This window comes from Haliotis asinina, chromosome 5, assembly GCF_037392515.1.
Source record: "Haliotis asinina isolate JCU_RB_2024 chromosome 5, JCU_Hal_asi_v2, whole genome shotgun sequence".
Lineage (NCBI taxonomy): Eukaryota > Metazoa > Mollusca > Gastropoda > Lepetellida > Haliotidae > Haliotis > Haliotis asinina.
In genome coordinates, this window is record NC_090284.1 from 73910581 (window position 1) to 73927616 (window position 17036).

At 41.6% G+C, this 17036-nt stretch overlaps 1 protein-coding gene across 1 annotated transcript; it reads right to left on the reverse strand.

Moving 5' to 3' along the window:
* Nucleotides 1–2286: 2286 nt before the first annotated feature.
* On the reverse strand, nt 2287–4738 carry LOC137284027 (beta-1,3-galactosyltransferase 1-like). The gene is made up of 2 exons (XM_067815687.1): nt 4668–4738; nt 2287–3615 (listed from the first exon to the last, which is right to left on the reverse strand). The coding sequence occupies exons 1-2, from the start codon at nt 4736–4738 to the stop codon at nt 2358–2360; spliced, it is 1329 nt and encodes a 442-aa protein (XP_067671788.1). The 3' UTR covers nt 2287–2357.
* Between the last annotated feature and the right edge of the window lie 12298 nt (nt 4739–17036).

Genomic DNA, 17036 nt, shown 5'->3' on the forward strand with positions numbered 1-17036 from the left:
CAGATAATATTGTTGGATAATGGTGTCATGAGGTGGTGTGGGTATGGATGCCGTGGCTTTGCTCCATGTGAATATTTCTGTATCCTCATTCTTAGGCGGATGTATACAAACGGGGCTTTTACTTTTCCTGCACTGTGTTTGGACTACAGGTTCGTTATAACTGCATTAGAATTCATTTGAGCAAGACATTAGTTTCGAAAAGAACAGACCGAAGATAAAAATCGTTCTGTGCTAATATAGAATTACATTCTGATATAAATATTTCACAATAACATTCTATAAATGGTACATTTTACGATTTTATGTCAACTCTTTTTATGGTTCCCACTGGATCATCACATCTGTAATTATCTTCGATTAGAATATAAAGTATGTATGAATACAATATACAGTGTATGATATCGTGAGATGATTATGCTTCTAATTTCCTGCAGCTTGCATCAATAAACCACTGCTTCGGGCTAAAACTCTCAGACTTTGTCAGACGCTGTTCCCAGACACATCGGACAGTCACGAGCACCTGCAGGCAATGACGTCATTGCTGGAGCGTCAAACAATAGGCAATGATTCTTGAAGCATGATCTCCATTTGCGTTAGATGATGTCAACGCAGAGGTTAGGAAATTGAAATGTGAACATTGCAGACAAAGTCAGTTAATGTTTTTTTTTCATCTAATGGTATTAACAATGAGATCAGATTTCGAGTGTTTGTGTCCACAATGCTTCACCATAAAGCATCTTTGATGTCGGTTTTTCGTGTCAGAATACGTTTGATTTTTTTCAATTTGATATTATGGCTGTAGGTAAACATTAGATCACATTTAAGTATTTCTTTAACAGGGTGTGTTTCCTAACCATCTATGTACTATAAGCTCTAAGGGTTATAGGAACGGAGCAAACAAAAATGCATCTCCATGACAATTAGGTATGTAGATATGTACTACCCATAGACAGCGAACATCCGACGATTAGCGACAGATCTACTAAGACACATGATCTGGCTTGACCAATGCAACATCTGGAATTACTGGACATCTTTGGCCACAATGGGTGCAATTCCCAAAAGGATTACAATCTGTAGACCTATTCTTGGTGTCCTCTACGTCATATATACTACCCGTAGGTTGCGGAGGATCACCGTTTTAAGACATAATTGAGGACGTCTGTTGATATAGCAAACACAGCATTGCGTGAAGATACTCATGGAAGACATCCGCTGACATAAGTCGCACAATGACCAGTAACTCGATGATACAAATAGTCACTTAGATCACCCGTCACACATTGAGAGTATCTCAATGAAGTCTTGACAGTATCAAGTGGAAGTACCTGATCCAAACACCTGTTGTTGAGTTTCTGCCCTGCCGCACTGACACCAAAGACGTTTACAAGGTGGCGTCTTGATGACACAGTTTAAACACCCCTCTTAATCTTCACTTGTCGAATGTTGATGAGAAGAGACCTTAACGCATGCAGCTGCTGAATTCCACAGTGGCATATATGGTGTGATTTCTGATAATGATGAGCAATGATTCTGTCGCAGTGCATCCCAACACAGGTTTTAAAGGAACCTGTACTCATCGTGTCCATGATTGTACACACTGGCTCATTTAATACTGATATCCTGTTGCTGTTACCCCGTCAGGGATATTTCAATCTTTATTTTGTTAACATTCGTTTTTTTCTGTTCTATCATCAGCTAATCATCGATTTAATCAATCATCCTAGCAAACTTTGAGTAGAAATTTTACGAAAAGAGGTGTAAAACTCACTCACTCATTCTAGGTGTTGCTGATGGTGCAGGAGGTCCGGCAACAGAGGGTGCAAGATACTCGTTTCCTTACTGAAGCACAATCACCGTGTTTTGCACGTCAATAATTACAACCACATTAATGCTGTCACCCGTATTGTGCTAACAAACCCAGGATGTATACTGAACAATGTGTTGGCACTTGGGAGTTTATGAGCAGCCATTCCACCATCCACACCTTAATCGCAGGCCCCACGTTTAGTGCGTCCCTTTTTAGAAGGGATATATCTGCCGTACCTACCGTACCTTGGTGCTCTTGGTGATGGTGCTGACGGATCAGTTGACGACAACGTAATTTAATTTCTTGCATATATTACACATACATTTACACAGCGCATGGCAGGCAATACTGTTCAGACAACTACAGATAAATCCTGAGTCTCATTTTATAGATTGCCGTCATGAGTTATCTGCCTAGTAGCACGAACAGTAATTGTCTGTACCCGGGATCACAGCACAGTACACAGTGTCTATTGGTAAATCGATTTATTACAACAATGTTGCAACGAGAATATATCAACAGACTGGCCTCGTCAGTAAATTAGGTCTTAAATACTTGTCCCGTTGGAGCAAATCTCCACTGAAGTGGATAACAGTCTATTTATTTCACGGTATAGTTTTGAAATACGTGTAGCGGACATATTGACACTGACGATCCGTCGGCAGCTGATGATATCACACGGGTTTGCTTTGGAGCTCAGCCAGAAAGAAAAACCTGCATGACTTATGTGTGATAACCCCGCTTGCTGCGCTAAAACTCCAGTAATAAAAACATCCTCAAGATGGATTAGTTTTTGATTCGGCAAGACATTCAGTAAAAGTTGTAATGCTAATTTGGACATGACATACCCACCCCCGGCAACATAAGGGGGGAAGGTCTCTGCCGGGAAGACAGTATAAGGCACTGACCAATCGTCCCTAGGGTCTCGTATGACCCTAGCACTTGAACTGAGAGCCCCTAATATTTGTTTTGATCCGATGACTCCCCTCCTCAGCTCACTCAGTAAATATGGCACATTTAAATAAATGTCATCATCACACTTCATATAATACCGAGTTCGGGGCACGTTCTGCACGACCCAATCCATTCCTTTAATTACTTTTCGTGAAAGATTCCTGTAGTCTTCCACAACATCAACTTGGACTAAATCCCCGTGTATTGCAACTTCCCGTCTTATTAATTCCTGCCAAGAACCATCAGTGGTCGTCCCGACTAGAAACACGATTGCCGCACCACCCAAATGTTTGACATCGTTGCCCCATGTTGCCCTTATCGTCTGTCGCAAGTGCACGTGCTCTGGATGCGAGCAGACGACTATTACCACAGTCAAACTAGACGCAAATCGAAGATCAGTATGAGAGTCAGATGAGGAGTGATTTTTCTTTTTATCGATTTTGTGTTTGGTATCATCGAAACCGAGGTAATTCCGTTTTTTAAGGAAATCACCATCGTGTAAAGAATGGTGAAATAACAAATGTCTGTCATCGAGTTCCGATATCCCTTCGTCTACCGCCGTTTCCTCCACAACGCTCCGGATCGAACCCAGCTGGTTGTCCATTAGGAAAAAACACAAAATGCACAAAACAATTACACATATATTTTTTGCCTTCCGAATTGACAGTTGTGGTCTCCGTCCCTGAAGAAATAGGCACACTTTCATTTCCAACTTGGTAAATAACCTTTGCACCAATCGATTAAGTGGATCCAAAATGCCTCTCAATGTGCAGAGACAGGCTCTCTTCAGCATGAAAAGCACTGGGGAAAACACAAGGAAAAACAACCATTGTGAGGCAGGAGATAACCCACTAAAGTTCACACACAAAAAGTAAGATTACACTTTCCAATCAATTAAACCAACCGATCAATACCACAACCTGAGTTCATGCCTTGTGAACTAAGAACACATTCAGGATACAGCGGGGCATATGCTAATACACAGTTGACGTATTCAAAGTTCTTTTAAAAGCTATAAATATTTTATCCTTTCATACCAATTCAGTCCAGTTCAGGGAATTAAATATCTCCGAGTTTGAAATCCGTGAAAACAGCAAAAGGACATCCATGTAGGGAATGCACTGATGTTGAACATTCACTTTTAATTATGTCGGTTCAACAAACACACACAAATCCTGTATCGTTTGAAGCTTACACCGTCATTGCAGAAGTAAAATCTCTATGTAGTGTTGCTACCGTCCCGTCAGTGATGTAACTCGCTGTAGCCGCCGCATGTGCAGTTGCCCTACTCCGTCACAACTCGAACAAAGCACCAGGCAAAGGGCACCTGCCATTAACTGCCTTTGTTCACCTGTGATCGGCCCAGCGTTTTGCCGGTGAAGCAGTTCATCCTTGTATTAGCGCCCACCGATCCGTCAAACAACAGCTGGTGATGGTAGATGAATACTTCTCTTCTCTTTGCAGACTCTGCATTAAATATGACTGAGTTCTAAGGAGTTCTTGAGGGTTTTTTACACCATGGTCGACTTAAAGGTTGTATTTGCTTTTTCTTACACGCAAACATCTCCGAAGCACAGTTAGCTGTTGTTTAATGGTCCTTTGACAAGCAATAAAAATGGGACTTGTCTATTCCAATACTGCCCTTTTTATTCGAGTGTACTTGGATAAAGCTTCTTGTCCGACTGCAAATCCTAGAAATGTGCTTCAGCCCATGTTCTCGGGTTTAAATGGACACATCAATCGATCCAGCTCTTCCAAAGTAATTCTGTGCCCGATATGTTCGGCCCTGCCTCCATTGTCTATCGTATTTCATATCCGATACATTTGTCTTCCAATACAGTAGATGGACTTGCAGCTAATCCTCCAAGCAGGCCAGTAAATCAGACTCAAAAGTATTCCTTACTTTTCCAGCACCCTGGGACAACTGCCGCTTGCTCTGTCCCTCAGCCTCAAGCTTACATATGAATCACTCATTTCTCCGTCTTCATCCAAACAATAGTAATTAGCAACAACCCAGTGATCCATGACTTTGCTTCGATCAATGAGAAGACTCGGTATAATAACTGGATGTCAAACCAAGTTAGCCTAATTGCTTCCCCTGCAGTTGATGCAACAGTTCCCCTAGTGGCCGCTCTTTAACTAATCGATCTGAGCGTGTTGCTCGAGATATCAAAGATTGCATGGACAGGCTAGATTTTCTCATTGAACGCTCGGCGCCAAAACGCGGACTCGGGCATTCATCAGAATCGGACTTTTCCAACTTTGATCCAGCAGCTTGCCCCATCAGTCATAACAGTTGGAAGAATCTTTGTCGTCTGCTCCGTATTGAAGACGTGAACTGCAGCGAGCACTGGAAATTTATGTTGTACATATCGTGGAATTCCCTTCACGGCATTGAGCATATGGGAATCGATTATGTGTGAATGGTGGATTAATGGTCTGAAATGTCACCGAGACTGTATGGGGGAGTTGCCAGTAATGCATCCTTGAACTGTGTCATTCTGACGTGTTTCACTGCTTGTCATGGTGTGACGCCCGATGAAAATTCAAATGTTTCTTTTTAAATGTTTTGGGGATTTACATAAATCATATTCGAACAGAGTTTAGTGAACTTTTACTCGGTTGATCTTTGTCGCGTCTTGTTTACGGCTGTCAAACTAAATACAGGATAAAGTTAATACCTTTAAGATATCTATAACTTGTTATCATGTCACCCAATCTCGGATCGCGAAGACATATTGGGCTCTTTGCTCTGTTGTAGACTGTACCATACAACGCGGATAGTATATGCCGTGAAAGTGTCAAAATAGCCCTGCGTACATACCAAGTACTGCAGTCAGCTGCCATGATACCACTGTGTGCATACCATATATTACAGTCAGTCGTCATAATACCACTGTGTGTATACCAGATATTACAGTCAGTTCTCGTGATACCACCGTGTGCATACCAGATACTGCAGTTAGTCGTCATAATACAACTTATGTGCATCAAACTAAAAGTGCTTTATGGTTCAACTTCTTTAAAATACAAGGTCACAACGTTTCGAGACAGATTCGTTTCGAGATTCTAGTCTCTTCTTCAGCTCACCTGAAGAAGAGACTATAATCTGTCTCGAAACGTTGTGACCTTGTATAATAAAGAAGTTGAACCATAAAGCACTTTTAGTTTGATTCCTCCAACTTCTAAATGCCTTTGAAACAACTTAACTATGTGCATACCAGATATTACAGTCAGTTCTCATGGCTGTCAGTCTACATACCAGATACTACAGTCAGTCGTTATAATAAAACTGTGTGCACACCAGATACTACAGTCATTCTTCATAATGCCTCTGTGTGTGTACCAGATACTACAGTCAGTCGTTATAATACCACCGTGTCTGCAGCATACCAGATACTACAATCAGTCGACATGATGTCACTGTCAACATACCAGATACTACAGCCAGTCGTCATAATACCGCTGTGTGGATACCAGATACTACAGTCAGTCTTCATATTGCCTCTGCGGGTGTACCAGATACTACAGTCAGTCGTTATAATACCGCCGTATGCATACCACATACTACAGTTAGTCGTCATGATGTCACGGTGTGCATACCAGATCCTACAGTCATTCTTCATAATATCTCTGTGGGAATACATGATTCTACAGTCAGTCGTCATGATGCCACTGGCTGCATACCAGATACTACAGTTAGTCGTCATAATACAACTGTGTGCATACGAGATATTATAGTCAGTTCTCGTGGCTGTCTGTCAGCATACCAGATACTACAGTCAGTCGAAATGATGCCACTGTGTGAATACCAGATACTACAGTCAGTGTTCATAATATCTCTGTTGGGTATACCAGATACTACAGTCAGTCGTTATAAAACCACCGTGTGCATACCAGGTACTACAGTCAGTCGTTATACTACCACTGTGTGCATACCAGATACTACAGTCAGTCGTCATGATACCACTGTGGGCATACCAGATATTACAGTCAGTCGTCACGATACCACAGTCAGCATACCAGATACTGCAGTTAGTCGTCATAATACAACTATGTGCATACCAGATATTACAGTCAATTCTCATGGCTGTCTGTCTACATACCAGATACTACAGTCAGTCGTTTTAATAAAATTGTGTGCACACCAGATACTATAGTCATTCTTCATAATACCTCTGTGGGTATACCAGATATTACAGTCAGTCGTTATAATAAAATTGTGTGCACACCAGATACTACAGTCATTCTTCATAATACCTCTGTGGGTATACCAGATACTACAGTCAGTCGTCGTCACACCACTGTGAGCATACCAGATACTTTGTAATACCACTGTGGGCACACCATGCCAGTTACATCGGTTAAACGTCATAATACCACTGTGAAAAAATGGATTCGTCAGAGGCGCCAACACTGCTAACAAAACCACACATAACCTTTCCCTCTGAATAATCTATCAGGTACCTCCTGGGGCCTTCTTATTCTTGAAGCTCTAATGTCTGTACATAGAGACTGCCTCACATCGGAGTCTCACAAAGACTTGTACGGAAACGAATGCTCTTTCCATCAGATGAACCCGTTTTTGTAACAAACATGAGGTGTAGCTGAATTTATATTCAGCTGACGTTGGGAAACAAGAGTAATTGAAGCTGACCCAACCCTGCTAACTCTCCGGTCAGTGTTTGTATTAATAACTGAACCTTCACACCCTGATAAATTGGTCATCGGAGATTTGAGATGAGGTATCGATTTGGATAGGCGCATAACTTAGGAACACAGTTATTCCATGCAGTACTGCTGATATTTGCAAGTCATCTCTCCGGGATGGTTTAAGGGGCAATATAAGGTGCCTTATTACGCTAATGACAAATGCCTCCATTTCAAGACGCAGAATGCCACTTTTGTGTGGTTGAATTTCAAATGGAAGTAACGGTTGGCAATTTTGTATCATGCCCCTTTAGATGTTTTTCAGAGGAAGAAATTTATTCTGAAAATATCAGATTTCACACAGAGACGGAAATATGGAGCTTAGGGAATTCAATTCCTTGAAGATGCAATAAATTGTCCTTTCTGCGACCTGCCTGCAAGTGATCAGAGGAACGGTCCTCATGGCACTGTAATGAATATTCCGATTTTTTTAAATGAAAGAAAACTCTGAAGCACATCGGTTCTAATTATGATTTAACGTCTGGATTTTTGGCATCTGTCGTCTTTAAATTATACGACACAACATCTTTAAAAACCAGAGCTGTGTCTTTGAGAGAACGCACAGTAAATTAATGTCAAAGAAAGCGGTGGTAGTCATGCTCGCCATTAACCCCCAGACAGTTGATGAAGTTCAAGTTTTGGGAGAAAGTGCTTTTCCTAGACGCCAGTCCAGGTCAGCTCTGAACATGACACGTCACAGTGCAAATACAAGATTGTGTGAAACATCCACTAAAGACAAAATGGCGGTATTACATGGTGGAGTTCGACTGAATGAACCATAGGCTCGTACTTTGTAAATGTGTGTGCACACGCTTAACAAAGTGTGTCCGTATATCCGGGATTAAATTTGACCAACAAACCTAGTGGTCCACAGTGCCCACATTTGTAACTTACATAATGCATTTCGAGCGTGTCTGCGTCTGCGTGTGTCTGCGTCTGCGTGTGTCTGCGTCTGTCTGTATCTGTGTGGTTGATACAAAGTGTGTGCGTATCTCTCAGTGGGTGAGGGGTACGTGTGTTGAGTGAATACAGGAGAAAGGGCGTTGCGGCGTGACTGTCTTTGTTACTGCAGATACTAAAACATATTCAGAGTTCATGTGATCTCCTTACTTTGAACACATCAGTAGATAAGTTAATTGTATATTCTATATGACAGAAGTGAGTGAAGTGGTTGATCAGAGACCCGTACTCCACTGACCACACGGGAACAACTTGAAGGTCGGTCATGATATTGCTTGACCAAGTAAAATGGTGTAAATCTGATAAGAAATTTCCAATAGTATAGGTATGTACGATTTTACTTTGCCTGTGGTAGTTCCAGCAATGTAGGCGACTCCAAGAGGTTATGCCTTCCACTCGTGCCAAGGAACCCAGATGGTTGAACCCTGCAACAACAAAGCTACCACGCTGCCTGAGTAAGACAATGTTTTTTTTTCAAAATGTTTAAATGTAAGGTATGACGTTTACATACAGCATTCATACTGAGGAGGACATATTACCGGTGTTTGATGTTAGTACAAGCAGATGAAGGTGAAGCCTCAACATTGCACTCCACGATGGCAGAATGTTCGATATTAAACTATACAAGCTCTAATCACTTCATTTCCTAGAGAGCTCCAGACATACAATCAATCAAGACGACACTGGTTGAAGCAAATCAATATTTTCTCGTAATTAATCCTCCATTGTTATCGATGCTTATGTCATCTGTGTTTTTACAGCAAATGTCTTCCGAAAATAGTATTATGCTGTGAGCGGAATTTGTCAGCTATCAGCAAAATACAGCGTTTTATTTGCAATGAAAATAGGACAGAGGGCCATAATCATTTTCCAAATGTAATGTCCCTCATCAATAAAAAATATTTATCATTCCACATTTTGCATTCCTCAAAATTTTCAGATTTTAATCATATTTTTTAGAGATTTAAATCCTCTATAAGGTATTTTTCTAAATTTATGATTAGTCGACAATCATGATTTAATGTTCCATAACGTGACATTTTAGCATCTTTTGAAAAGCTTCAATCATATTTTAATATTACCCGTTACATCTTTTTAAAGACTCCTCTTCAGATAGACAAATTTATAATCGAAATGAAAATCCTTTTGCCCGCACGCCCTTAAGCCAGCGATAATGTCAATATGATGTTCATAACACTTAACGGGATGAGTTTCTCGGCTTGATGGACATTCCCTGTGAGAGTATAGCTAAGTGGCCAGAAGAGGTCAATCCCATTGAGTATATCGTGGTCAGAGATACTAGAACTAATACCAGAACAGCTGTCATGGTAACCATAACTAAAATTGGCATTTATTGAGTTATTCACCAGTTTTACCAAGTAAGGGTGTGACTGACAACAACGCGCTGAAGATGACCATTCCTTTAACAACATGCCACACTGATCTGTACACTGATATGACACGTCCTTGAAGCATTGATTCTGTCTATTGATGTTAATACCGCCGTGTGAAGACATGGGGGCTACAAAACCGTGATTAACAGTATGGCTATATCTATGTCTGGCACTTCACGATTTTTGTTGAAAAAGGCAACGTATGAAACATTGCTGATGTTATCAGTATCAGATAACTCAACCTTGTCTTGGCAAACAGACATGTATTCCTGGACTCGGCGACACTGACTTCGGCCTCTAACAAGGACATCATTGATGGCCATTGCATTTAACAGGTCATAGTTCGTAACCATCTTCCCGATTCCTAAAACAAATACCATTTTCTTAGATTTAGCAACGTTATGTGACAGGTAAATGATATCACATCGCACCACAGCACAGCACAGCACAGCACACCAAACCGCACCACACTATACCACACCACACCATTCCACACAACATAACACATGCCACACCACACCACACCATTCCACACAACATAACACATGACACACCACATCACGCCATTCCACACAACATAACACATGACACACCACACAGCGTCATTCCACACAACATAACACATGCCACAACCACCACGCCATTCCACACAACATAACACATGCCACACCACACCACGTCATTCCACACAACATAGAACATGCCACACCACATCACGTTATTCCACACAACATAACACATGCCACACCCACCACGCCATTCCACACAACATAACACATGCCACTCCACAACACGTCATTCCACACAACATAGAACATGCCACACCCAACCACGTCCTATAACACATTGCAGTCCCCACACCACACACAGAACTTCACAACACACATCACACTGCGCACCGGACGTATCACACGCCAACCGCTAACCACACATATCACACATTCCACACACACAACTCACATGACACTGGACACATCACACACCAACCGCTAACTACACACACCACACACACATCACACATTCCACACATACCACACATTACACTGCACACCGGACACATCACACACCAGCCGCTAACCACACACACAACACGAATCACACATTCCACACTCAGCACACAACACACATTCCACACAGCACACAACACACAGTGCACTGCATATGTCCACTCCACAACAAACAGTACACGGAACACCACCACAATCAAAGTACATCAGTCCACTCCACAACAAGCAGCACACGGAACACCACCACAATCAAAGTACATCAGTAATAACATGCCACAACAGACAGTTAACGAGACAGAACACACGGAATACAGAACCACTGGATCCATAGCACAACCCAGGGCTGTTGCGAAAGAAATCGTCCAAAATTCTGAAAGCTATGAACTTTTGTCATGACCTCTTTTTAAGATCGCTTTCACGATATCAAAATGTGGTCTTCGTGCAGTGTTCTTTGTACCATGTTCAAACAATTTGTTTCAATACTTGTTTTTGAATACTGGCCTTCATGACAACCTTTGTGATTAAGTATCGCTTTCATGTAAACTAGACGCCTGATTACCCAAAAGATCAATATAGCTTCTATTTGCAAGGTAAAGGTACAAAGATTAGGTACTCTCATCCGTATAATTACGTTGAGATAGCAATTTCAGCTGACTAAATATGTGTTGTTTATTCCACTATGACGCATGCCATGTTAACAGGGAATCAATCTCACAAGGACACATCGATGACATGTTCAGATGTAAGAAGAGATTAGCCTGGGGATTGTTCATACCGGTCTGTCAAGAGGCACTGCACTGGCCCCATTTGACGTTCTGTCAAGGATGATCACACCTTTAGAGATCCAATGGAATGGCAAGCACGACCAAAATGACTATTTCCTCATTTATTTTGGTTTGCGCTTTGAACTAGACATGAAAACGATATTGTTTTTAAAAGTCCTATCGTCATAGAGGTATGATATATGATATTCTGGTATAAGCTGCTCTGGTATAAGCTCATCTTAAGTGTCTCGTTTTATTCTTTAATGAAGATAATTTAGCAGCTGTTACAAAAGTTCATTTCAGTGTGAGTACCGTCATACTGCATCCCGACGTGTGCTTTGACCAGCCACGGAGTTCACAGGTCGGCCCCACCCTGGCAGTGTGCAGCATGGCCACCAACCTGCTGTATATGTACCGGTTCCCGTTTACTTGCAGTTCAGACGTCCTGGATTCGAACATGAGCAGCAGCTGGTGCAATGCACCTATTGCCAGGAAATGGCACAATTTTGTAATTTCATTTCGTTAATAGTATGTACACCCATTCTGATTCTACGTGATACACCGCACCCACTGACTTTCTCTTTCAATATGTTTGCAAGCATCTCTTAGGCGAGGTATTGTGGCTTGTTAGTTAGTTGTTAGTTGTTAGTAACATGGCTTGTTAGTTCGTTCTGTTGGGCATAACGAGTTGTTGTAAGGCTTTCTAATGAATCTGCGCCCAAGTATTGAAGGCCGACTTACAACACTGATACGATCTGTTTATTACTTGAGATCTGTTTTATCTAATCATGTGTACAAAGATAAAGGTCACTTCACAAACCTATAAGTATTGACTGACTGCTGTTTGTACAAGATCAAGGTCAGCACTCATGTTACAAATTATACATTATACATGTTACAAATACATCGTAAACACTCGCTTACTCACTCACTCACTCAGTGCATGTTCAATAACGGTCAGCCAACGTTACGTCAGCATTCAAAATGTATATTCATAACAGGATATTCACTGTGCAAAGGCCTTTCACGAAACAGAATCCAAGCTCAAAAGTTAAAGTATTTTAAGGGGATAAGAGCGTTGAACATACACGGATATTTTATTTTCAAGACCTGACAGAAGGTCTTGTTTTGGGGTGGGGGAGGGTGGGGGTGGGGGTGTTATGTTTTACATTACAGGTCATATTTTCAATACGCCTCGAATACAACTCTTGATGATTTTCAATCCGGAGATCTATAATCCTTCTCTTACGGGTATTTTAAGCCACCCTGGTCGCTGGCATTTACGTTTAAACCGCACGTAAGTTAAATGAACTTTCAGAAGTGTGCCAAGTCATTTCAGTTCTCTCCCGCGAAACACTTTGGTAAATGAAGCCTCACAGAGCTGGTCATTCCATGATCTCAGTTTGTGATTGTGTGACTCTTGATTTCTACCGAAAAATCGTCGACGGCGTGGAATCAATAGTAGAGCGCCGTAAGAAGCGGCGAAAGTCAATAGCATTTCCTTCTAAGCACTGACTTAGAAAACTCCCTTATTGATCGGGAAATCACGGACGGAATTGGCGCACCCCTCCTGGAATCGCTGTTTTCATGAACCGAGCTGATCTGCCCGTGTTCCACTTGATTTGACGAGGGGGCAACAAGGGGTCGATCTCCTTAACCATAGAGGAGGCCATATCAAAACCCCGTCAGGGAGCCCGTTGGTAGTGTTTAAATATGAAATCAATTCTGTATTGATTTTTTTATCAGTCATGTTGAAATACTTTGTATTTTCGTATCTGGCGCGTAACACGAGCTCGTTTATTTCTACTACATCTAAGGGTCATTAGATCCTCGTCATATTTAAGACCTTATCAAGGGAAAAGCCCATACCTTTATAATGGGGGAAAGATGGCTGGCGTTTTATGACATTGAATGTTAATTTAAATGCTGATATTTTAAATATAATTACAGACCACGTAGAATATACAAAACACATGCTCCAAGTGTTTTGGATACATACTAGATCTTTAGGGTTATTTTGAGACTAAACACCGTAAGATCATGCAGTAATTCTGTATTCTTAATGGTTGGTCCGAGACCCGTAGCACAATTAAATAAAATCGGTTATAATAGGCGAGTGTACAAGCATGCAACCTAAGTGACATGCACGTGTATAAACATGTCAATATTCTGTAGCAGCTGCAAAATTTTCGATTGACGTTAGTATACAGAACTTGTAAGATGTGATACTCAGTTAAGATATAACCGCTTAGATCTTCATGCTATGGACAGATGAGAAGGGCGTATTATTCATCAGTATTACGATTGCTGTCACATTTTGCAGGATTGGTTTTCAGTAGCATGGCATAGAAATGTTTAAAATAATTAGATTATAATAACCATTAAATCAATGTAGATGATGCAGCAGTAGTCAGTGGATTCTGTATGTGCAAATCGGCTTATATGAAACATCATTATCTAAATACGTGTATATGTAACTGGAATACACCCATACATGTCTCCGTCATAACACACACTAATGTGGATAAGAGCGAGAAATCCTCTAGACATTGCGTTGAAATTAAAGATGGACTTTAAATATTTAGAGGCAAACAATCTTGAGGATAACGTCTCAAGCAGCTGTTAAAAAACTCCAGCAAAGGGGTGTTTTCGTGAATGCAGAAATTGATATCCCGATACAGATTTGAGTGATAGTGAGTGTCCTTTCTTTGGTCAGATTGTATAACAGGACATGCCTGCTAGCCTAATGACTTCACTTCTAGACGGATTAGTATGAGAGTGTAGATCCTACGAATGTTTGCTCTCGTGTCGTTTCGACTTCTTCCGCTACGGGTACATTATAACAGCTACTGCGGCAGCGAGTATTGAGGTCCCATCGTTATATCGAGCTCACATACCAGTACATGGCTGTTGCTTCACGAGAACTTGCTGTAGTCGTCTGTGAGAAACATGTGTTGTTTCCAAACCCTCGCCCTTCTCTCTCACCGATGTTCATCTGCAACCTGGCAGACATCTAACATTTCATCCCTGGTATCTCAATCGCTTGTGTATTCATAATTCTGTTTGTATAAAACTGTTATCTTAACACAAATCAGAGAATCTCTGTGACACATCTTTCACATCATCTGGAAGTTTTGTGACCAGATGAACAGCAAACAGGGCCATTGTTACTAACTTCAGATCAATATAAGGAGATTTTTATGTCAGTGTTTATTGTGTGTGCACTGTGTCAGAGGGTTCTGACCCGTTGCTCTGTCAATATAGTTAATCAAGTCTCTAAATCAAAACGACTCAACTTTGATTTCCTGGTGGCGCAAATGGGAGAGCGTTTAGAGGCCTCTTCTAATCTGCAAGTCCAGAGATCGGCGCCCTACGGTTAAGTTACGTTTTATGCCATCTGAGGGTGTAAGACAGTTGGTTTTATAAACGTTCCCGCGTTAACGCCACAATGTATTTGCTGGTAGAATTCGTCCCTCAAGTTATTGTCACCCCAGATCATCCGCATATTTTGATTAACTGTTTCTGCTTGAGGATTAACAATTGCCATAGTCTTTGGGGCGGATGTTTTGTTGCTAAGGATCTCAATCAACAATCGAACAGCTATGCAGGTAGCCTATAATTGGTTTACACAAGTCAGCCAGGGATTGATACTAAGAGTACAATCGGTGAATGACGGCAGGCAAACTTGGACCACTTTATATCTGTAATTGCTTCTTGCAGTACGAATATACACGTGGTGGGGAGTATTACGATATGTAACTGTGTGTTAATGGGTGTCGACAGGAGTCACCTGTGGAAGTCACAAGGAACCTGTGGGAGAAGCAACTTGGTGATGTAGCAGCAGGAGACATAGTGGTCCTATTTAGAATGTTTTGGTAACGAGAGACGTTTTGAGGCCGGGCGTCGCTACAGAAGTAACAGGCTCACTAGCAGTTGTTTTAACTGTTACACTCGATCGTAGTAGTTGCACAGCCGCAGTGGACACCTTTGAAACAGCGAAACAAGACGTAGTTTTAAGGGATAACGGCACCAGCCGTTTAGATAACAACAGCAGACATAACAAATGTGTAGAAGTCAGCAGACGCAGATTTTAGAATAACACCCAGAAGTGATATCAACAACATCAGGAGAATTCTATGTCGTGAAGCCATAGAAGAAATGATATCAACAGTATCAGCAGGAGTCTTTGTCACAAGGCCATCAGCAGACGTAAAAACGATATGACCAATATCAGGAAAAGTCTTTGTCATCGGAACAGCAGCGGACGTAGAAGAGGTATCAACAATATAAGCAGACGTCCTTGTCGTCGGAACAGCAACGGACGTAGAAGAGATATCAACAACATCGGCAGAAATCTTTGTCGTCGGAACAGCAGCGGACGTAGAAGAGATATCAACAAGATCAGCAGAAATCTTTGTCATCGGAACAGCAGCGGACGTAGAAGAGATATCGGCAGACGTCTATGTCATAAGAACAACTGGTAAGAGCAGCAGTGAAGGCAGAATAGATCAACATCTCTTTTTCGTGTACATCAGTCATTACCCGTGACTCATTTCCTAGCACATATTCCTGCAATGAATCATGAGAGTCAATTAACCAAACGACGCGTTATTGGGCGCAGCACCACTTCAACGTCATCATAACAATAAAGTGACTCCAGGATTAATCATGTTTAGATGAAGCTACTGTCCCTTTCCCGCGCTAATCAAATATTAGTTTTGTCACTTGAAAAAGTACTCGTATCTTGAACTGAACATTCGTGTTAATGCTTTCAAAACTATGTCCTCCAATTTGCGCCAAGGTGAATGAGAAACATTGTCCTTGTCATATAAGCGTTTTGTGGGATATCAGGCTAACTGTCTCCCGGCTAACTGCTCCCCGGCTAACTGCTCCCCGATCTCAGTGTTCTGAAAGGACATAATAACATGTAATTAAACATCAGGGACGTGTTGACTCACCGCCCCACCCTGAGAGAGGCCATCTGGCGTGTCAATATGGCGGCCATTTTTTACGGCAACGGGGGTACAGAAACACGAGCGACCCCACGCAGACAGGATTGGTCATGTACTTCCGACTAAATCGGTCAAGTTGCAGGAAATTGTTGATTTATGTCATTGCAGTAATTCCAAACGGTTACGGAAAGAAAAGCAACAATACACCAGGAATAGGTCGATATCCATATTGTCAACGTTATTGTGAGGAGAATTGATACCAGGGGCTGTGTACTGTGCAATGGAAACTGTACAAAGGTGTACGTTTTTTACGTCTTTAGTACTGCATTGTATAAGTTCAATGTTATATTCTGCCTGGAGACGTTGTTTAATGAGTGTCAGACGTACGCCACGGATCGAAATTGGATCGATCACCCACGTTAAGAACAAAAATGGTGCCCGTTCAGAGTGCGGTTCATATGGAACATAGGCCCATCGCCATAAAC